We start from the raw sequence: 19,220 nt of genomic DNA on the forward strand, positions 1-19,220 counted from the left end.
AGACAATACTAAGCTAGACAGACTAATGGTCTGATTTGGCATATGGTAAATTTCCTATGTTTCTAAGTAGAATATTATAGGTAGGGAATATTATATTGACTGCAATGTCTTCAGATTATACCTCAGGATGTGCATTTCCTTACTTTAATTTAAAATGAGAACTGGAATAGGCACACCAGTTTTGAGCTGCTACATTTGGATACAGGGGACTCCCTCCTGCTGGATATTATTTCCTGAATCAAGCAGGGGGTTGGACTAGATGGACTACGAGACCCCTTCTCTCCCACAGGGTGCAGTGATGGACGTCAACTTGGATTCCTTTTTAAAAGGTTTAGACAAATTCATGGAGGATAAAGCTATTGATAGCTACTAACCATGATGGCTATGTTCTAACTCCACTGTTGGTGTCAGTATGCCTCTGAAAACCAGTTCCTAGGAATCAGTGGAGAGAGTGCTGTTGCGCTCAGGTCCTGCTTGAAAGCTTCCTATCTGTGAGAACAGGATGGTAGACTAGATGGGCCTTTGGCCTGAAATATCAGGGCTTGTTGTTACGTTCTCTTCAATAAAAGCCACATCTCAGTTACAATTGGGTTGTGCTATACAGGCCCTGCCTTGATTGTTAGAAAATCACATGTCCTAAATTACTTTCCCTTATTCCCAGTAAAAACACATCTCACTTTCAATTAGATTACGGTATACATGCTTTAAGTGCTTTGCAAGAAAACCTCATGTCCTAAATTACTTTCTCGTGGCTATCTCACGTTTGTTACAGCCTTCATGGTACCTATAGGTCCACAGAATACCCATCACGATTGGATGGCCTTCCCCACCTGGAGTTCCACCAGCTCCAGCCAAGCACTGTAATTATCCTTCATTGGCACAGAATCACAAATTGTTCTTTCTCAAATCCATCAGATCTAATGGCAGCACTGGCATGAGACCATCAATCGTGTCTTGGGACCAATGCTGTGGTCCCACTGCCAGATCCTATATGTCACTACGTCAAGGCACAAGAGTTTGTAGAATCAGACATAACATGTTAGTTTTAACAGTCTGGAAGAAATTGATTTGACTGGCATAATTACAAGCAAATCTGTATGCAAGGCCAAGCTCACCTTGTATCTCTGTTTTTATTTTTTTATGTTCATTTATTTTTCTGTACAGTACCATGTACATTGATGGTGCTATATAATTTTGGGGGCTATTTAGTTTTGAAAAAATATGAGTAAACGGGGATTATAATGGAGGCATAAATTATGCATGGTGTGAAGAAAGTGGATAGAGAGAAGTTTTTCTCCCTACCTCATAATACTATAACCTGGGATCATCTAACGAAGCTGAATGGTGAGAGATGCAGGTTAGACAAAGGGAAGTACTTCACACAGTGCAGAGTTAAACTATGGAATTAGCTTCCATAAAATGTGGTCATGGCTACCATCTTAGACAGCTTTAAAAGAAATTAGACAGATTCATGGAGGATAAGGCTATCAATGGCTCCTTGGTTTGATCCAGTAGGTGATTCTTATGTTCTTATAATCTCAACTGTGGGATTCCCAGTTCTTAGTTAACTCGGGCCACCCTCTAACTTTACCCATTATTCAAGATGCACTATCCCACTGACAGCCATCTTTGTGGCAGATGAGTGTACAGATTGCTGCATGAAGCCTGCATACAGGATTTGAGGATCCAGTTCCGATACTGGCTTTATCCAAGATACTCTGCAGGCTTTCAGTGGATATCAGTGAACAAGCAGAAATGTGGAAAACTGCCTTGAAATAAAAGGGCATGGTTCTACACATCTTTGAAAGCAAGTTACCAAAGGCTTAAGAGCCGCTGTGGGTGGGGCCAAGACCAGCACCTGTTATGGTGCAGCAAATGCTAGGGCCCCAGGAGGACCCACTGCTACTGGTACTGAATGCTAGAGCCACTCCTGCTGCAGATGTGGCTTTCAGTTGGGTGGTACCTGTGCTGAGTGGAGCCCTAGGCCTGTTTGGCTTATGTGCCTGGCACTACCCTGTTAATGATGCTAGCACTGTCCCGAGGTACTCGTGTTGGGGAGAGGGCAATGTCAGTGTTGGCCATTACACACATCCACTGGATGCAGATGCAGCAGGGAGTGGCAGGAGGTGGGATTGTCTGGCTTATGCATGTGTACTGCCTGGCACTAACCTGTTATGGATGCCAGCCCAGGGTATAACACACATGTGCCAGTCAGTATGCATGCACCAAGCATGCCCAGCACTCCACTCAGCACCACAGTTCATCCCCACTAAACAAAAGATAGCAAATACAAAAGAACAAAGACAAACTTGCATTAAGGTCTCAAAGCAGTTCTCCATAAAAGCATGATTTTCATTGTTTTAAAACCCAAGAGAAAAGTATTTTATTTATTAATATTATGTATACTCCAGTTCTTGCCTTTGAACTTAGTCACTGCTCTACTGTGGTAACGTTCCTGGTTCAGGCCAGTATAGGGCAGTCTTTCCTACTGTAGTTAAGCCATTCTTTAAGGCAGGGGGTTGGTGTCAGGATCAGACTAGACAGGGCATGGAATTTACGTCCTCACTTAAAGCATGTTTGCCCCACTGTTTAGCTGAAAGAGCTCAACGAGTGGCTACAAAAATCAGTAGTGAGACAGACCCTGCTCTCTGCCTTACGATCTAAAAGGCATAATACATAAGGAAAAGGGGTGTGTAGGGGAGAAAGCTAGTTTAGGCACCAGTTCCTAAAGTAGCAGTTCTTATAGGGACTAGCTGGAAACAGTCCAGATAGCCTGACGGAATGGCTGTTGCTGGGTGACAACTGGGGGAGAGAAAAAGGCAGCTGGGCTCTCTCAGCAGAAGCAATGGAATAACCCTGTTTCTCTTGCCTCCCACATGTCTGCAGCCTGGCGGAGTGGCTGTCACTATGTGACAGTGGATCTGTGAATATGATCTCTCATTTTTTTTTAAAAAAAAGTGTTAAAAGCAGGAGGGGGCTATCTACTTCAGGAACGTAGCAATAGTGAAGGGGTTTAACTTTCCCCATAGCACTTCCACAATTTCCTATGCCATTTTCCTATCCCTCCTACTCTTTCTGAGGGGCGCCTACTGAGCACCATAAAGTATTCTGTGATAGTTAGCCAATTCCTCCTCCCCCCATCTCTTTAGAGGCGTGAAGAATTGCAGAAGGGTTAAGCCCCCTTTCCCTCCTCCCATTGGTCATAGTCTTCTTTAATCTGGTGGGATCTGGGTGGCAGAAGCTGGTCTCCTTACTATCCTACCTAAGTTATGTCAAAGTGTTCCATTGGAGATGTTTATGCTCCAGAACAGCGGTGGCCCATTTGAAACCATATTTTGATCATCGTCATGGGGAAATCGTCCCTCTGTTGGTGCACCACAACTTCGTGTGTTAGATAGCTGGGGAATTTGCATATGGCACAATGAGGTGATAGCGTTGCACATAAGGATGAGAAGTTGCCATGTTTGCACTCTGTGCCACAGTACATTTCTAAACAGTCCCAGATGGTACCTACCATACGGGCTTTAAGTATGTGCGGGCTTCCTTCCTTCCAATCTGAGGAAGCTTTTTATCCACCCATGCATGTGGCACTATTTACAGAAAACCTTTAACTCTGTTGAACTTTGTGAGTGGTCCACACAAAGTCATACTCCCACACACCTCATTTGGAGCTCACATTCTGTATTTCTACATTGCTACATTGCTACATTTGATTTTTGAACTTAGGAGGAAGAGGCTGTCCCATACATACAGCTTGTACTGAGTGGTTTAAGGCTGCTGATAGGTGGAAGCAGAGGCCTCTCCCCAGTTCTTGATGTTATTTATGAAACATTTCTGGTACAATGACCAACTTACCCACCTGTCTATAAATATATCTATGTGGACTGTGCCCGAATATGAAAATGTTGGTAAATGATATGGTAAATATACATGTCTGCTGTAACTGTAATACAATCTAACAACCAAATACAATATCAGAATAAGGCGAATCTTTCAGTAAGAATAAATTTAATCTTCAGGCAAAAACTTAGTGTAAAACCTAAATTGGTGCAGACAAGAATCTTAAACATTTTAGCTGAGAAAGGTGTTATGCTAGGTAACATTCCTTTCTGTACTTGTTTTGTTTAACTTGTACTGCCTAAACAGTCTTTTTCTTAATATGCAGAATCTTGTTTAGTGGGAGATGAGACAAATGTACATATATCATCAGTGGATCTGCACTTAACTAATTTTTTGTTATAAAAACGCATGAACATTACATTCTGGAATATATTATAATAACATGTACAGAATATTTCTCAGATTTTTTTGTAGCACACAAGTGTCTTTACAGTTTGACATACTGTGTGTAAATAAAATATTATCATAATGCCAGTAAGTAAATACCTTCAGTAAGATTTACAGAGAAAGACAAGTACAATCAAGCACTAACAGTAGCTTGATAAGGAAAGTTGTACTTTTCTGCTGCTAACCAAAGCTAACTACCTTCTGTGTGAATTAGGCTACACTTGTATACACACCTGGGAGTCAGTCCCACTGAGCTTGGTGGGGCTTACTTCTGAGTACAGATGTACAGGAATACTGTTAGTTGCTTTGTCCCTACAGTCTCCCTATGCTTTCCATCTGAAACCTTCCTTTTCTGTCTTCTCCCTTTTGCTTTCTTTTTTTTTTGTTTTGTTTACTGCATTGTTTATCCATCCACCGGCTGACAGTGTCTTTACATCCAAAATGCAAAGCAGACAGATGGGCGCTTCAGGACAGAACATAACTAAGAGCACCAGCATCAGCGGGGAGATGTACACACTAGAGAAGAATGATGGCAGCCAGTCTGACACAGCAGTGGGCACTGTGGGTACAGGTGGCAAAAAACGACGCTCCAGCATTGGCGCAAAGATGGTTGCAATCGTGGGTCTTTCACGGAAAAGCAGAAGTACCTCACAGCTCAGCCAAACTGGTAGGAACAAGATTCCATTACCCGCCCCCATTGTGGTTTTATTACTCATGAGACATAAACTGCATCATTATTAACTAAATGTCTAGGTGAAACGATTGAGCAAGTTTAAACCTACTATCTTTCAGAGTGTTTATCAAGCCATTTTGTTTAATCAGAAACTCATTCAGACTGGACTGCTGTGGACTATATTTGTCTGTTCACTGGACCACACTGAGGGCACTAATCTCTTTTCTTCTCAGGAAACAACGTGACTTGCTGAGTTTATGTTCTGGAAATTGTTACTAATGGTTTGTGAAAGACAGCTGAAATGCTGCTGGTGCATTTTCTTTGTCCCTCTCCCCCCCTCCCCCGTTCTACATGTCTTATGCTGTGGGATAATATTCCTCATATACAAGGTTGTCTATTGTATTTTAGGCACACTAAATAACAGCTCTGTTTCTTATTGCTTTTTATTTCTTTTCAGCTTTAAAATATACTTATAATTGCAGTAAATCACTAGTTACAGGTTAAAGTTAAAACTACTGTTCAGTATTTATTTAGTGCCATCAGAATGTTAGGTGCTCTCTCTATATATATATATCTCAACTTCTAGAGAAAGCGGAAATATTTTTTCTATCAATACTTATGCCATCTGCTTTTGGATTCAAAGTACAGGTTATTTATTTATTCTTTTATAAATACTTTTACCGTAAAAATAAATCTATAATGAGGTATTTATTTCCCTAAAATAGTTTAGTTATTGTGGCATAACTGTTTCTAACTTATCCTGTTTTTAGATATACCCAGGTTATACTGTGTGCTAATCAGCATTTGGAGATTGAAAAAGAACTTTGGAGTGTTGCTTGCATAAAATGTAATTAAACACAGCAGGCCATATACCTTATGTAGCATTTGTTGTTCAAGCAAATCGTGATCTAAGCATATATTATTGTAAATGTTAAGAGTTTTTTTTCCATTTGTATTTATGGACTCTGTAGAAAGTTAGTATGACTTCATGAGCACTAGAGCATTTTGAAGTGCATAGCTGCGAAGTGCTTAGCACAGAGAGAGCCACCTGATTCTTTTGAGGTTATTTAGTTTTAAAGTACAGTGCTAAAACAAGTAATGTAACGAGTGAAGTAGCCTTAGAGGGATCAAATGGATTGGGTGGTTTAAGATTAAATTAGCAGAGTAACTGTAAGAAATATTTAAACAGACAAGGTCTCTAGAGGGCAGTGTTACTTGGTGTGTTCTGTTGATTTTTTAAGATTAATTTTCAGCAATGGTACCTTGTTTCTACAGGTATTATACTGTTATGAGCATGGGGGGGCTGGAATGGATGATTTCTATGGGTCACCTTTCCAGCCTCTGATTTGGAATCCTATGCCTGGGAGGCTGGCTCTGCTAGCCAGATGAATCTCCTTTGTTAATCAAATAGAGTGGCCAGGTAGTTAATGGGCCTGTTTAATTGCCCTGGCAACTGGTGAAAGGGCTAGGAAGATCCTTTTGTCATTTTAAACTCTACTGGAGGAGAGTCTCTCCCCCCCACTCCTGGGCGGGCAGAAGTGTGTTTGTAGTTAGTAGTGTGTGTTCTGGAGAACTAGGGCTGCAGGCATGCGGAGAGGCTGGCTCCCTGCATCGTGGCGATAGGATGCCCCTGCACCTAGATGGAAAAGCTGGATATTAGACTGCTGATGCCTTGAACCCCTCCATCCTAAGCTCAGGTTGGAATGTGTGTACATAAATAAACCATATTTCATAAAGACACCGCAGTCTCCACTGGTCTTCTTCCCAAAGGAAACCAAACCCTGGATGGGCGCAGGGACCCCCTGAAATCTCACCGCTCGGAGATTGGGGGAGGCGTGCAACACTGGTGTTAGAAGTGGGATTGAGTTTCCTAGAAGAAGCCTTGGGAGCAAGGTGTGCCTGAGTCAAGATGGAGGGGAGAACAGCATTTCTCCTGGAACAGATGAAATTGATGTTCCAGCTGGACCAGCAGCAAAGGCAGAAAGAACGCCAGGAGGACCAGCAGCAAAGGCAACAGGAGCGGCAGGAGCATTGGAAACGAATGGGAGAGAAATATGAAAGCATCTTTGGAGAGAAAAAGGAGATCCCATGTGAGGAGGTGAGAGCCCTGCCTGATCAGCCACTACAAGGGGTCGAGGGTGACCCAGGAGTCCAGCTGCAGAGCACCCAGATGGAGGTGGCTAAAGAGATCCAGAAAGTGGATGGGCAGCTGGAGGGAGTGGGCTGTAAGGAGTTGCAGTCAGTAGTGGAGGAAGAAGAAGTTTTGATTGTCCAGGAGCCTGCCAGGGGGGGAAACAGCAGAGAGCTGGAAGTGAAGCCCCAAGATTTGAAGGAGGACAGGCTGGAAAAAGAAGAGGAAGATGCCTTCGAAGAAAGTAAAATAGAGGCTGGAGAAGAGATGCTGCTGATAGATTTCTCTGCTCCCTGTGTGCCAGCTGTGGAAGAGAAAGTGCAGGAGGAAGAAAAAGCTTCAGACAAAGGTGAACTAGAGGCTGGAGAGGAGCTGCCAGCGCCTGGAGAAATGGCTGTGAAAGAAAAGGTGCAGCAGGAGAAACCTGAGAAGGGAGTTCAAGTCCAAGAGAAGCTCCCAGCGCCTGGAGAGATGGGTGAGATAAAATCCCCAAGTGACTTTGTCCCTTGGGTGCCCCATAATGGTCTTGTGGGGTGGGATGCAGCTCCTATGATGGGTGCAGTCCTTGGGCAAATTCCAGCAGTGAGAGGCACCCAGTACCCAGTGAGTTTGGAGGGTAAGAGACACTGGGAGGGTTTCCTGCCTCTGTTTGGGCCCATGTTTCATACTGGAGATTGTGAGGGAGGACAGAGAAGATTTCTTTCTGCCAGCCTGGGTGGACTAGGCCAGCTAATCTTTAAGAAGATCCCCCCGGATAAAGACTTGTGGCAGAACTTTGATTTGGCATTTGGGGCAGGAGACCAAGTGGACTGGCTTGAAGACTTTTCCCAGAGCAGAGAGTGGCAAGAACATGGCTACAGCCTGCCATGTGCTGGGGAGGAAACAAATCTGTTCCTGGAAAGGAGTCCCAACCCCCTGCAGGCAGCAGCAAGGATCAGCTTGGACTGGGAATGCCATGAAGCCCCAAGACAAAGGGCCATGTTGGCAACCGCATGGCTTCGGGGTGGAGGTTGTGCTTATGGGACTGTGTAATGCTGTTGATTTGTGCCTTTCTGCATGCTGGTGGGGATATGAGCTGTTTAATGGGTTTTTTTAGGAATCATGCTGATAGGTTTTTTTGTGTGTAATAAGATTTTAATGTTTAGGATTTGTTATTCTGTGACTTGGATTGTGGGTGTATGTACAACTGTTTGGGAGAGCAAGGAGTAAATGTACATGTGGTTGAGAGGCTGGCTCCCTGCATCGTGGCGAGAGGATGCCCCTGCACCTAGATGGAAAAGCTGGATATTAGACTGCTGATGCCTTGAACCCCTCCATCCTAAGCTCAGGTTGGAATGTGTGTACATAAATACCATATTTCATAAAGACACCGCAGTCTCCGCTGGCCTTCTTCCCAAAGGAAACCAAACCCTGGATGGGCGCAGGGACCCCCTGAAATCTCACCGCTCGGAGATTGGGGGAGGCGCGCAACAATACTATCAATCTCTATCTCTCTCCTGGTTATGTGAAGATAAATAAAAAAATAATATGGTAGATAACAGTACTCATCTGTGAAGGATCATAATGTAATTACACTGCATTAAGATCTCCAATTGTCATACGTGTAGCTTGGTGATTAGGTGGATCAAAATTCACCTCTTATAAACAATGAATCCACAGGCTCTCTGCACCATGGCTTTAGGACGCCTCCTGTAAGCCTGACTGAAAAGCAAGATCTATTGGACTGCTGCTGCTTTGAAGCCCTCCTCCGCTGCTGCTTTGAAGCCCTCCTCCACTGCTGACTGCAACTCCTCACAGTCCAAGCCCTCCAGCTGCCCATCCACTTTCTGGATCCCTTTAGTCATCCCAGTCTGTGCTCTACATCTGGACCCTCAGGTCACTCTCAATCCCTCGTAGCAGCTGACCAGGCAGGGCTCTCATCTCCTCACATGGGCCCTCCCTTTCTTCTCCAAAGAGACTTTCCATCCTCTCTGCAAATTGTGCTGGTCCTCCTGGCACTCTCGTTGCCTTTGCTGGTGGTCCTCCTGATGACCTTTCTCAATCAGTTCTGGTTGCTGCTGGAACATCAATTTCATCTGTTTCAGGAAGGTTGCTAGTTCTCCCTCCATTTTGGCTCAGGCACACCTTGTTCCCAATGCTTCTTCCAGAAAACTCAGTTCCACTTCTGAAACCAGTGTTGCGTGACACCCCAATCTCTGAGCAGTGAGAGATCTCCAGGGGTCCCTGTGCTTGCCCAGGATTTGATTTCCTTGGAAAGAAGGTTAGTGAAGTCTATGGTGTCTTTATGAAATACGTTTTGTTTATTTATTTATACACATTCCAACCTGAGCTTAAGATGAAAGGGTTCAAAGCATCAGCAGTCCAATAGATCTTGCTTTTCCATCAGGTTTACAGGAGGCATCCTAAAGCCATGGTGCAGAGAGCCACCTTCTCTCCATATCTTCAGCTCCCAGCTTTTTCTCTCACTCAAAAACACAAGTCTCTCTTTTCCCTGGGGGGGGCTCTCCTGAAGAGTTTCAATAACAATAAGAACTCCCAGGCCCATTTGCCAGTTAATGGGCACTTGATAGGCCCATTAGTCCACCTGGCCACTCTATTAGACTTAGACAGAAGAGACTTATCTGACCAGTGGAGCAGTTCTCTGCTGCAAAGCCCAACTCCAGGTGCAGGGTTCCAAATCAGAGGCTGGAAGGGACTCATAGAAATCATCTATCTCACCCCCACAAACCCATAACAATATTGATACTTTGAAAGGAAATGTCCGTACATGAAATATCAGTACATTGAAGAGAAGCTAGCCAGCCTTTATATTAACAGAGATGGAAATTAATTTTAGGTGATGTGCTACATAAAAAGAAAACTTCCATGGAAGCCCAATTGGCTAGCTTTACCTAGCAGCTGGAGGCAATGTTTCCTCAGAGAATAAAGTATGAGTAATATGGGGTCCATTTTTATTTATAAATATTACTGCTTACCAGCACTATTAGGCACTGAGTTGATAAACAACAGAAGGTAAATAACCGTAAATTACTCCAAAAACATGTTATGCCACATTAGATAAATACTCGGAATCTAAATATTTGCATTGCGAAATATGTGCCTGTGACATCAGTATAACACTTTTGTGGCATCAGTACAATCTCATGCTTTGTGAAGTTGTCCTAAGGTACCTTTTCATACATACCAACTAAAGCATTCATCTACATAGCTGTGACAAAGCACAGAGTAGCATGCACTAATGAAGCTTCTGCCACAACCTTTTTAAGAATGATGACGGAAATGTTTTAGGAAGTATGGATGAATGGTTCCAGATAATGCCTCTGTGCTGCTCTAGCCATCCTCTTTCTCTCTCCCTCCTATACTTTCTGAGAATATATTATTACTGTTACATTTATGTTCTGCCTTTCTTCTATGGAATTCATGACAGAGTATATAAAGGTCTCAGGAGGTGTTTTATCCAGGCCCTGACCAGTCCCAGACAAGTTCAGCAAAGTTGCTGCATCGTTTGCCTTCAAATCATGTCCTGAGACATACTGAACCTAATCATTGTTGTTTCCAGTGGTGCTGGCACACGTCATTAACATTTTGTTGATCAGGGTAGGGAACTGCATCTGGCTAGCGGGTGACATCCTAACCTTCCCCAACTCCCACAGACCACTTTGACAGATGGGGCAGGGTTTATTTATTTATTTATTTTATTTATTATTTGATTACATCCTGCCCTGCCTCCCAGCAGGGTTGTCAATCACATGAGGGCTAGGGGACCCTCCAGAGCAGATTTGGAGGGCCATGGGTGCTACAAGAAGAGGAAGAGGAAAGAGAAGGTTTGTTGCATGAGTGGAAGTCCTATTGTGCAGTACTGGATATCCTCACTGGGTGACATCCAATGGTTTCAGCCCTTTCACTTGGCCCAGATTCCTTTAGCTTCTGCATCAAGCAAATTATGCTGATGAATGCTTACTAATTACTAACACAAAACCAAGGAACAAGATATTATATGAAAAGAGTTGAAAAGCTTGATTCAGTTAATGCAACCCTTCTGTTTTCTGAATGAAATCCATTAAGCTCAAAGTGAAAGCAGAATAGGAAGTTATGGCTCTTTCATATGGTGATTGTAATTAGAGAAATAAACATGAGTTATGCTAATATTTTCAAGGATATATTATTTACTGGGATAGAGCAGGATATAACTCTAATAACATAAGGGCAGATGATTTGATCTATTTATATATACTATGGCATTTGCTATGTAAACTGATAAAATAAAATTGAACATACTATTGTAAAATATAGCTGAACAGAAAGATGTGTTGCTGCTACTTAATTACATTACAGAGATGCTTGTTTTCTGAACTTTCTGGATGTCTCCTATTTATGCATGTAATGCTAAAATCTGCATACTTTTTCTAGTCCTTTTTTATTACACTGTCAATGGCTACCATTTTCAACTTTTATTGAAAAGGTTTTTTTTTGTATTTTCCTAACTGGCAAAAACTGACTTAAATATGTCAGAGTGTAGCAGCTTGCAGTGCCATCTCTAATGCTTTGTATATTTGTAATTATTGTTTTAATAAAAGAAAGTCATTTTTTACTTTTAGGTTTAACATATGTACCAAACAGCACAATTTGTAAGTGCTGAACTAAATTGTATTTCAGTTTTTTAAAGTACATTTGGATCTGATGAGTGAGAAAATATGTACATTGTTGGGGGACAGCAGGGCTTGACAGATTTGTCCCCTCCTCCATCCACAGTGATGGTCCTGATACGAAGTAGTCATAAGTGACATACCCATCAGTGATATTGTACATGAGCACCAGGGCCTTGAAAATTTACCAGATGACCACCCCCAAGATAAGGATGTGTGTGTGAGTGTGTGCATGCATTTAGAGCAGCCAGAGACTGAATATAAAATGGGCACAGAGAGCAGCAGACAGGACAAGTGAAAGTGGAAAGCAGTAGCAAGAGAAAGAAACAACGGAGGAGGAGAATAGCAAGAGGACAAGGAGATGAAGGAGGAGAGGAGGCAGCACTGAGCACTTATAGGAGGCAGAGAGGAAGAACAAGCAACATACTTTCCTCTGCAAGGAGGTACTGTGCCTGGGGCCCTAGACTTCATCAGAGCAGTCTACTCAGGGTAAGGTTGGTAAAAAAATTACATTTAACAAGTAGTCTGTGGATGCAAGTCCTGCCCAAGTAATATGCAGACATGCAAACAGGACTTGTAGATCCTGGGTTCCAAGTTCCCCAGCTAGGCTATGACCTCACAGCATCTCTCAAGGCTGTGGGTAAAAGCAGATTCCAAGTACATCCCAGTTGATGGGGAAGGAAGACTGGAAAGCCTTGAAATAGGCACTGATTTCCAGGACAAAGACCTGCCCAAAGTCTCTAATCCAGGAATGGGAAATCTCTGACTTGGGGGTCAAATGCAGCCTTCCAGGGCCCTCTAACTGGCCTTTGGGAGTCTGCAGGCAGTGCCCCCTGAACTGTGATAATGCTTCTTGCATGCTTGAATGAAATGATGGGGGGAGGGAGTGTGCATAGAAATTTCTGAATGAATGTAGCCTAGTGTACAAATATATAAATCACACCTGTTGTTCTGCCCATTTTTGCCTCTGGCCATGCCCACCACTGGCATGTGGCCCCCAGGAGTTTGACAATGAGGGAATGTGGCTCTTGGACTGAAAAAAGTTCCCCACCTCTGCTGTAATCCTTTTCCCATTCCCTCTGGAATTATATGGATCCCAAAAGGTTCCATGGCCATGATATGTGTGGACCCAGATATTTATAGAAGTTACAGTAAACCACAGATGAGCAGCAATAACCTGATCTTCTCATGATCTGGTGGGCAAAGCATGGAGGAGGCAGGGTATGAGGTGCCACTCCATCTGAACCAGTGACACACACATTTCAATTTCTCTGGAAAAAAACTCCCAAGTCCCTCCATTTGAATTTAAATTTTGTTTGTTTTGTTAATTAAATTTCATTTTGATTTGTTAATCAGTGGCTTCAAAATTTCTGGAAATTTTACATCTCTTGAGAAAGATTGCTTTGCATTTATTCCAGAATCCTTTTCAGTGACTGAAATAATTATCTCATTAACTTAGAACACTTAGAAAGTTCTTTGATACATAACTGAAACTACTACAAAGCGTGACATTTTTGTTGATAGGAGTACTTGTACATGAACAATTTTTTTTCTGGTTTGTGTATTAGGACAGGGAGTGTTTGCCTTCCTGCTATCAGCTGTATTTCTTTTCTCCATCATATTCCTCCTGGCAGATATACTTTCTTGTGTGGAAGATTGATGTAATCTGGACTGTGTTCACTTCCTGCACAGTGCCTGGAGAACTCCTTTTAGTCTGACTCGAACATCCAGCTCCAACTCAAAGACTGCCTTTTATTTAGTTTATTTTGATTTTTAGGTCTCCCAATCCTGACAGCCTGTGATGGGTTACAGTGCTGAAATAAAATGCAGTAAAACCAATAAATCAAATACATATTAAAATCCAACAGTGCAACATACAGAATTAAAATCACCTCATATTTACTTAACACCATGCGTTAACTGGCCTAAATAAATATGCTGTGCATTATATCCAAAAAAAGTGTTCAAGTTTGGATGAAAGGGAATTATGTAATTTTGGGCCAGCAGTAAATAGCACTTGTACAGTGGATTTGACACTCAGATGATTTAATAAAATGGCATTCTTCTGGAAAAGGCTGTAGTTCCTTATGGTGAAACATAGGGGGAAAGGCTATTTATGAGGTATGTAAAACTCATGCTCCTTAGAACTTCGTAAATCAAAATGAGCAGCAACAAATCTTGTTGCCCTGGTATAATCTGGAGATCCTCTGGTGTTGTCTGCTCAATAAGACACATCAACAAGAAAAAACAGGCCACTGCATCCTGTACCAGTTGAAGCTCTTAAGAAATCATCCGTAGCAATCTCCACAGATACCATATTGCAACAATCTAGCCTTAATCCTATTAAGGTATGAATGGTGGCCTCATTGTCTGAATTGGATAGGAATGGTCACGGCCATTGCATCAGGTGGAACTGATGAAAAGTGCTTCTGGCCACTTCCAGGCTCAAAAATAAACTGAGCAGCCTTCCATGAGTTGTAGGAGGCTTGTTGATGTGCTTCTCCCACCCAAGTCATAAGATCTGAACACTACAATAATCTTAGCCTGGTTTGGACTATGTCTTAGTTACATAATTTGCATTTAATCCCCTACAATGCTAGTTGCTGAATAAGCCCTGTGACTGGAACACCTAAGGCAGATGAGTACACTGCTATTAGTATCCTGATGACACCTAGTGCCATATGATTATGCCTAAAGACATGATCAAAAACCTTTGTGGTTATTGCATAGTAAAGGAATGCAGCATAAAGTACATGGACTAGAGCCTAAGGTTGGACGATGATCCTTAGTATGAGGAATTACATGGATGCCCCTATTTTCACCTATCAAAGTTGGCGAATATGACATGGTTATTTCTACAAATGTTACATGCTGTTTGTTACCTCTTTCTAGCTTTCCTTTGTTTTTATTTGTTGTGTTCCAGAGGAGAGCAAAGGAGATCTATTGTCATAGCATCAAGGAGAGCTCCTAGTGATCAACTTGCTCTGAGGGAGGGAGGTGAACTGAGGCCCTTTGAGCCTCTGCCTCTACTCCAGCTTTCCTAAGCTTTCCCCGTGCTGTGGTCTGAAGATGGGTCCTTCTATTTTGCTCCTGTCAGGTACATTCCCTGTTTTGTTGGACTGGCGACGTGGTGTGTCAAGCATTTGGGCCCAGGGAAAAGTATGTGGGAGGGTCCTACCATTGGTTCTGTGGGCCCTGGTGCTGTGGGGATTTGGTTCAGTGGGTTCCTGCCTACCATCCTTGGGTTCAGTGGGCCCCTGACCACCAGCATCTGGCTCAGAGCCAGAAACCTGGTCCAGCTCCTCAGCTGGTTACACTACAGCCTCTGACCCAGTGCCTGATCATTTGCTAGACTCCAGGGTCAAGACTGTTTTGTAGCAAATAAAATGTAGCACATGTTAATATGGCTCATTTGATTTTTATTTTATTTTTTGAGCTGGCGAGAATTTCTGGAATGAGATGCATCTCTCAGCAAGTTGTTTTTCATCTTGTTTTAGTCTAGGCCAGCAACTGATACAGAACAGAACCCCTCTGATAACCAGTTGTGGTGACTAACCAGAACTCTTCTGAACACTGAGTGCATGAGAGAGAAGCTTAGAAAATAAAATTATTAAAATTAGGAGAAGCACATGTACTGCATAAGAAAAGTGGGTAATGTGCACTAGCTGGTTATAGCCTTTATTCTGTTGTATGGACTGATATATTTGGGGAGAGAAGAGGTGAGGGTATATTAACATGTGACGACATCCATCCATATGATAAAAGTAGTTTATAAAAGTAGTCGTTTTGTAATCACATCATTTGATTCATCTGTTTATATCACAGAGTCAATTTTCCATCAGTTTCTTACACCTAGGAATACAATGGAGGAATCTTTTTTAAAAAAAGTTTAAGTCTGTTTTGAATAGACCACATGGAGTAGGAGAAATGAGGAGTCTGCTCAGTTATTCTTGTAAGTTATTTTATTGTTTCCTTGATCATTGTCCTTGTCTCTGCTATATCTCTTGGCAGTCTTTTATGCAGGGATAGTTGTAAACGGCACTGTCATCATCCTCAAATACAGAATGTTTCGTTTGTGATTTTCCTCAGAGACTAGTTGAATCCTGGGCTGAATGGCTCCCAGAACCTTTTTACCCAAGAGGCCCTTGCTATTAAGAAATGTGTCTCCATAAAGCCCTAGAGAGGTTAGGACACTCTTCACCAACCTGGGGCCCTCCAGATGTTTTGGACTACAATTCCCATAAGCCCCAGCCAGCACTGACAGTTGCAGGTCTTATATCCAGTTTTCTGTGCTTGGTGTGGTCTGAACTTTCCAATGTTGAAGAACAATTCTAGTTCAAAACATCTGGAGGGCACCAGGTTGGCGAAGGCTGCGTTAGGGTATACTGTTACCTTTTTGTACTGATGGCAAGAAAACTCATTAGCTTCCCCTTAATTTCTGTTGCAAGAGTGATCAATCTCTAGCTCTTACCACTATGTAGTATGATTGAGTGCCTTGCTGGCTATCATTAAGTAGTGTGGTTGATGCCCTATAACTAGAAATTAATTCTCCCATCTCTCCCGGTATGCTGCATGGGAATGCTGAAACTTTTTCTTTACTAGACCATTTAGGGCAGATCAGTTCATAAAGATTTTCTGACAAACTGCAGGTTTGAAGAAGTGCACTTGGAGTGGAAGGAGCTAAGATAAAGAAAGGTCTTATATGCATCTTCAGATAGGCCTTATCTTAGCCATATTTGTCTGGAATGAAAATTATGTAGCTTGCAACTTTCCTAGTAATAATTAAAGGGAAATCACATCTTATATTTTTAAATTGCTTTTTTAAAATGTGTTTTAAATTTGTATATTTGTTTTTAATGTTTTTAATTGTTGTAAACTGCCCAGAGACCTTCGGCTATGGGGCGGTATACAAATGTAATAAATAAATAATAAATAAATCTTAGACAACAATGAATTTAATGTAACCGCTAAGGCTGTTGTCAAATGATACTAAATGTACATGTTTAAATAGTGAATACGACTATCTTTTTACAATAAAATATAACAAAATTTGAATGACAGTAAAGCAGCCAAAATTATGATCGTGAGTTCAGTATTAGCAACCAACAAATGCCTGTGTGAACAGATTAGGTTTTTTAATGTATAGTTTATTAGGGCTTTCACATTTTTACAATAAAACAGTACAATCTCTTATTCCCTCCCACCCCCTCCCATCTCCCCTACCTCCCTTTGCCCTCATGCCTTTTTCTTTATATAAATTTTCATTTATGATGTTCAGTTGTTTGACATGTTATGCAGTGTTCGAGTTCATATGCTCATATAAGGGTTACAATAAATGAGTGTCAGTGCTCTGCTGGGGTCCCAGATTAATACCCATTGAGTTGGAGAAGTCTCTGCCCCTGCATTGCATTGTATCTCCTACTTCTTCTAGATGTAGCTTTTACTCAGTGAAGAGTTCCAAAATGCTCTCCAAATCTCTTGGAAGTTTGGCTTTTTGTGTAGTTCATAGAGCAGAATTTCCTCAAGGGCTACTAGCTGCAGAAGGTCTTATATCCAGTTTTCTATGCTTGGTGTCGTCCGCACTTTCCAATATTGAAGGACAATTTGTTTTGCTGTCAACATGGCTTGGTGAAACCATCCTTCCTGTCCTTTTAATAGCCCTACTTAACAGATTAGTCTTTAGCAGGTGTCAAAAACTCATCAGAATCGGTGCCTGCCTTTTTTCAGTTTGGGGGAGATTCCATAAAACAGATGAAATGGCTGAAAAGGCCCTCCCCTGAGTTGTCACATAATGAGTCCCCCTAACAGACTTAGGCTTCACAGGAGAACCCCCTCTGAAATTCTCTCCTTATAGGCAAGTCTGTATGGGAAAATATGCCTTTCAGATATCCAGGCCCCAAGTTGTTCAGGGCTTTATAAGTCAACACAAGAAACTTAAACTTAACTTGATAGCAAATTGGCAGTCAGTACAGTTTTTTTCAAGATGGGTGTTACAGGACCATGACAGGCTACCCCACTTAGCGGCCTAGCCACAGCATTCTGCACTAATTGAAACTTTCTAATCACCTTTAAGGACAGCCCCACAAAGAGTACATTACAGTAGTCCCATGCATAGGTCACAGTGGCCAGGCCTTTTCACTAAGGAAAAGGCTATCAATGGCTGCTAGCCATGATGGCTATGCTGTTCCCCCATAGATGGAGGCTGTCTGCTTCCAAATACCAGTTGCTGGGAACTGCAGGAGGGGAGAGTGCTCTTTGTACTCAGGTCCTGCTTGTGGATTTCCCATGTGTAACTGGTTGCAGAGCTTGGAAGTAACTAGTTACAAGTAATGAATTACTTGTAATTCATTACTTTTTTGAGTAACGAGTGGGTAATTCCTTTACATTTTGATTGTAATAGAACTAGGAGTAATTTTACTACTTTTGTGGAGTAATTGTAACATTTCCAGAATTACTTTTGGACATTACTTGGGGGGGAGCAGGGGAAGTCTTCTGCTCCTCTGATCTGTGGATGAAAATCATGTGCCTCAAACTGGGCTTCTGTGCAGTGTTGCTCTTTCTTCATGCTCTGTGGATGGGTACGAGGTGACGAGGGAGGAGGCGGAGAGTGAGACGGGGTGGAGTGGAGAAAACAATTATTTAAAAAAACGGATAGTGGTGGTGAAGAATGGAGTGGAGGGAAAAAGGATCCAGAGGTCAAGAACATGGATAAAGGAGGAGAAGGAGGCAGCAGCAGAATGGAGATAAAGAACTGTGGAGGTGAAAGATGACAATGTGTGTGTGTGTGTGTGTGTGTGTGTGTGTGTGTGTGTGTGTGTGTGAGAGAGAGAGAGAGAGAGAGAGAGAGAGAGAGAGAGAGAGAGAGAGAGAGAGAGAGAGAATACTGTGTTTGCACTTTGCACACAAAGTGGCCTCCACCACCCTCTCTGGCTACTGTGCTGCATTTGCAGTATTTTAACTTTTTTGCATCTCAGGGGAAAATGTTTGCTTGAGTGAGTGTCCCTTAGTTGGTCGCAGGGCAGGGTCTGGGAGGTGGTTAAGTGAGAGAGATTATGCTGGCTGGCTGAGTGGGGGGGTTGCACTTGGTTAGATGTGCAAAGATCTGAGTAGTGGCCCCAGCCTCCCTCCCCACCACCCTTACCAGCAGAGAGACCACCATTGCTATCTTATGAATAAAAATTATTATTCTACTACCTCTGTACGTGTTTGTTTATTTTTAATGTTGTTTTAGGCTACTTAGATGTGCAGCAGCCAAGGCCAGCACCTTGTAGGCTTTTTTAAAAAGTAACTGAAATGTAATTGTAGTGATTACTTTGGAGGAAAAGTAAAGTAATCAGTTACTTTCAGGGCAATTGTAATTGTAACGGTAATTACTACTTTTTGGATCCATGTAACTGTAACTATAATTTATTACTTTTTAAAAGTAATCTTCCAAGCTCTGACTGGTTTCCCACTGTGAGAACAGGATGCTGGACTAGATGGG

At 42.3% G+C, this 19,220-nt stretch overlaps 1 protein-coding gene across 1 annotated transcript in view; it reads left to right on the forward strand.

Moving 5' to 3' along the window:
• RIMS2 (regulating synaptic membrane exocytosis 2) overlaps window positions 1-19,220 on the forward strand; it is a 374,923-nt gene that overhangs the window by 319,355 nt on the left and 36,348 nt on the right. The window contains 1 exon segment of the mRNA XM_061611686.1: window positions 4,713-4,954. Coding sequence (XP_061467670.1) covers window positions 4,713-4,954 — 242 coding nt within the window.

This window comes from Rhineura floridana, chromosome 1 (genome assembly GCF_030035675.1).
Source record: "Rhineura floridana isolate rRhiFlo1 chromosome 1, rRhiFlo1.hap2, whole genome shotgun sequence".
In the NCBI taxonomy this organism is placed as follows: domain Eukaryota; kingdom Metazoa; phylum Chordata; class Lepidosauria; order Squamata; family Rhineuridae; genus Rhineura; species Rhineura floridana.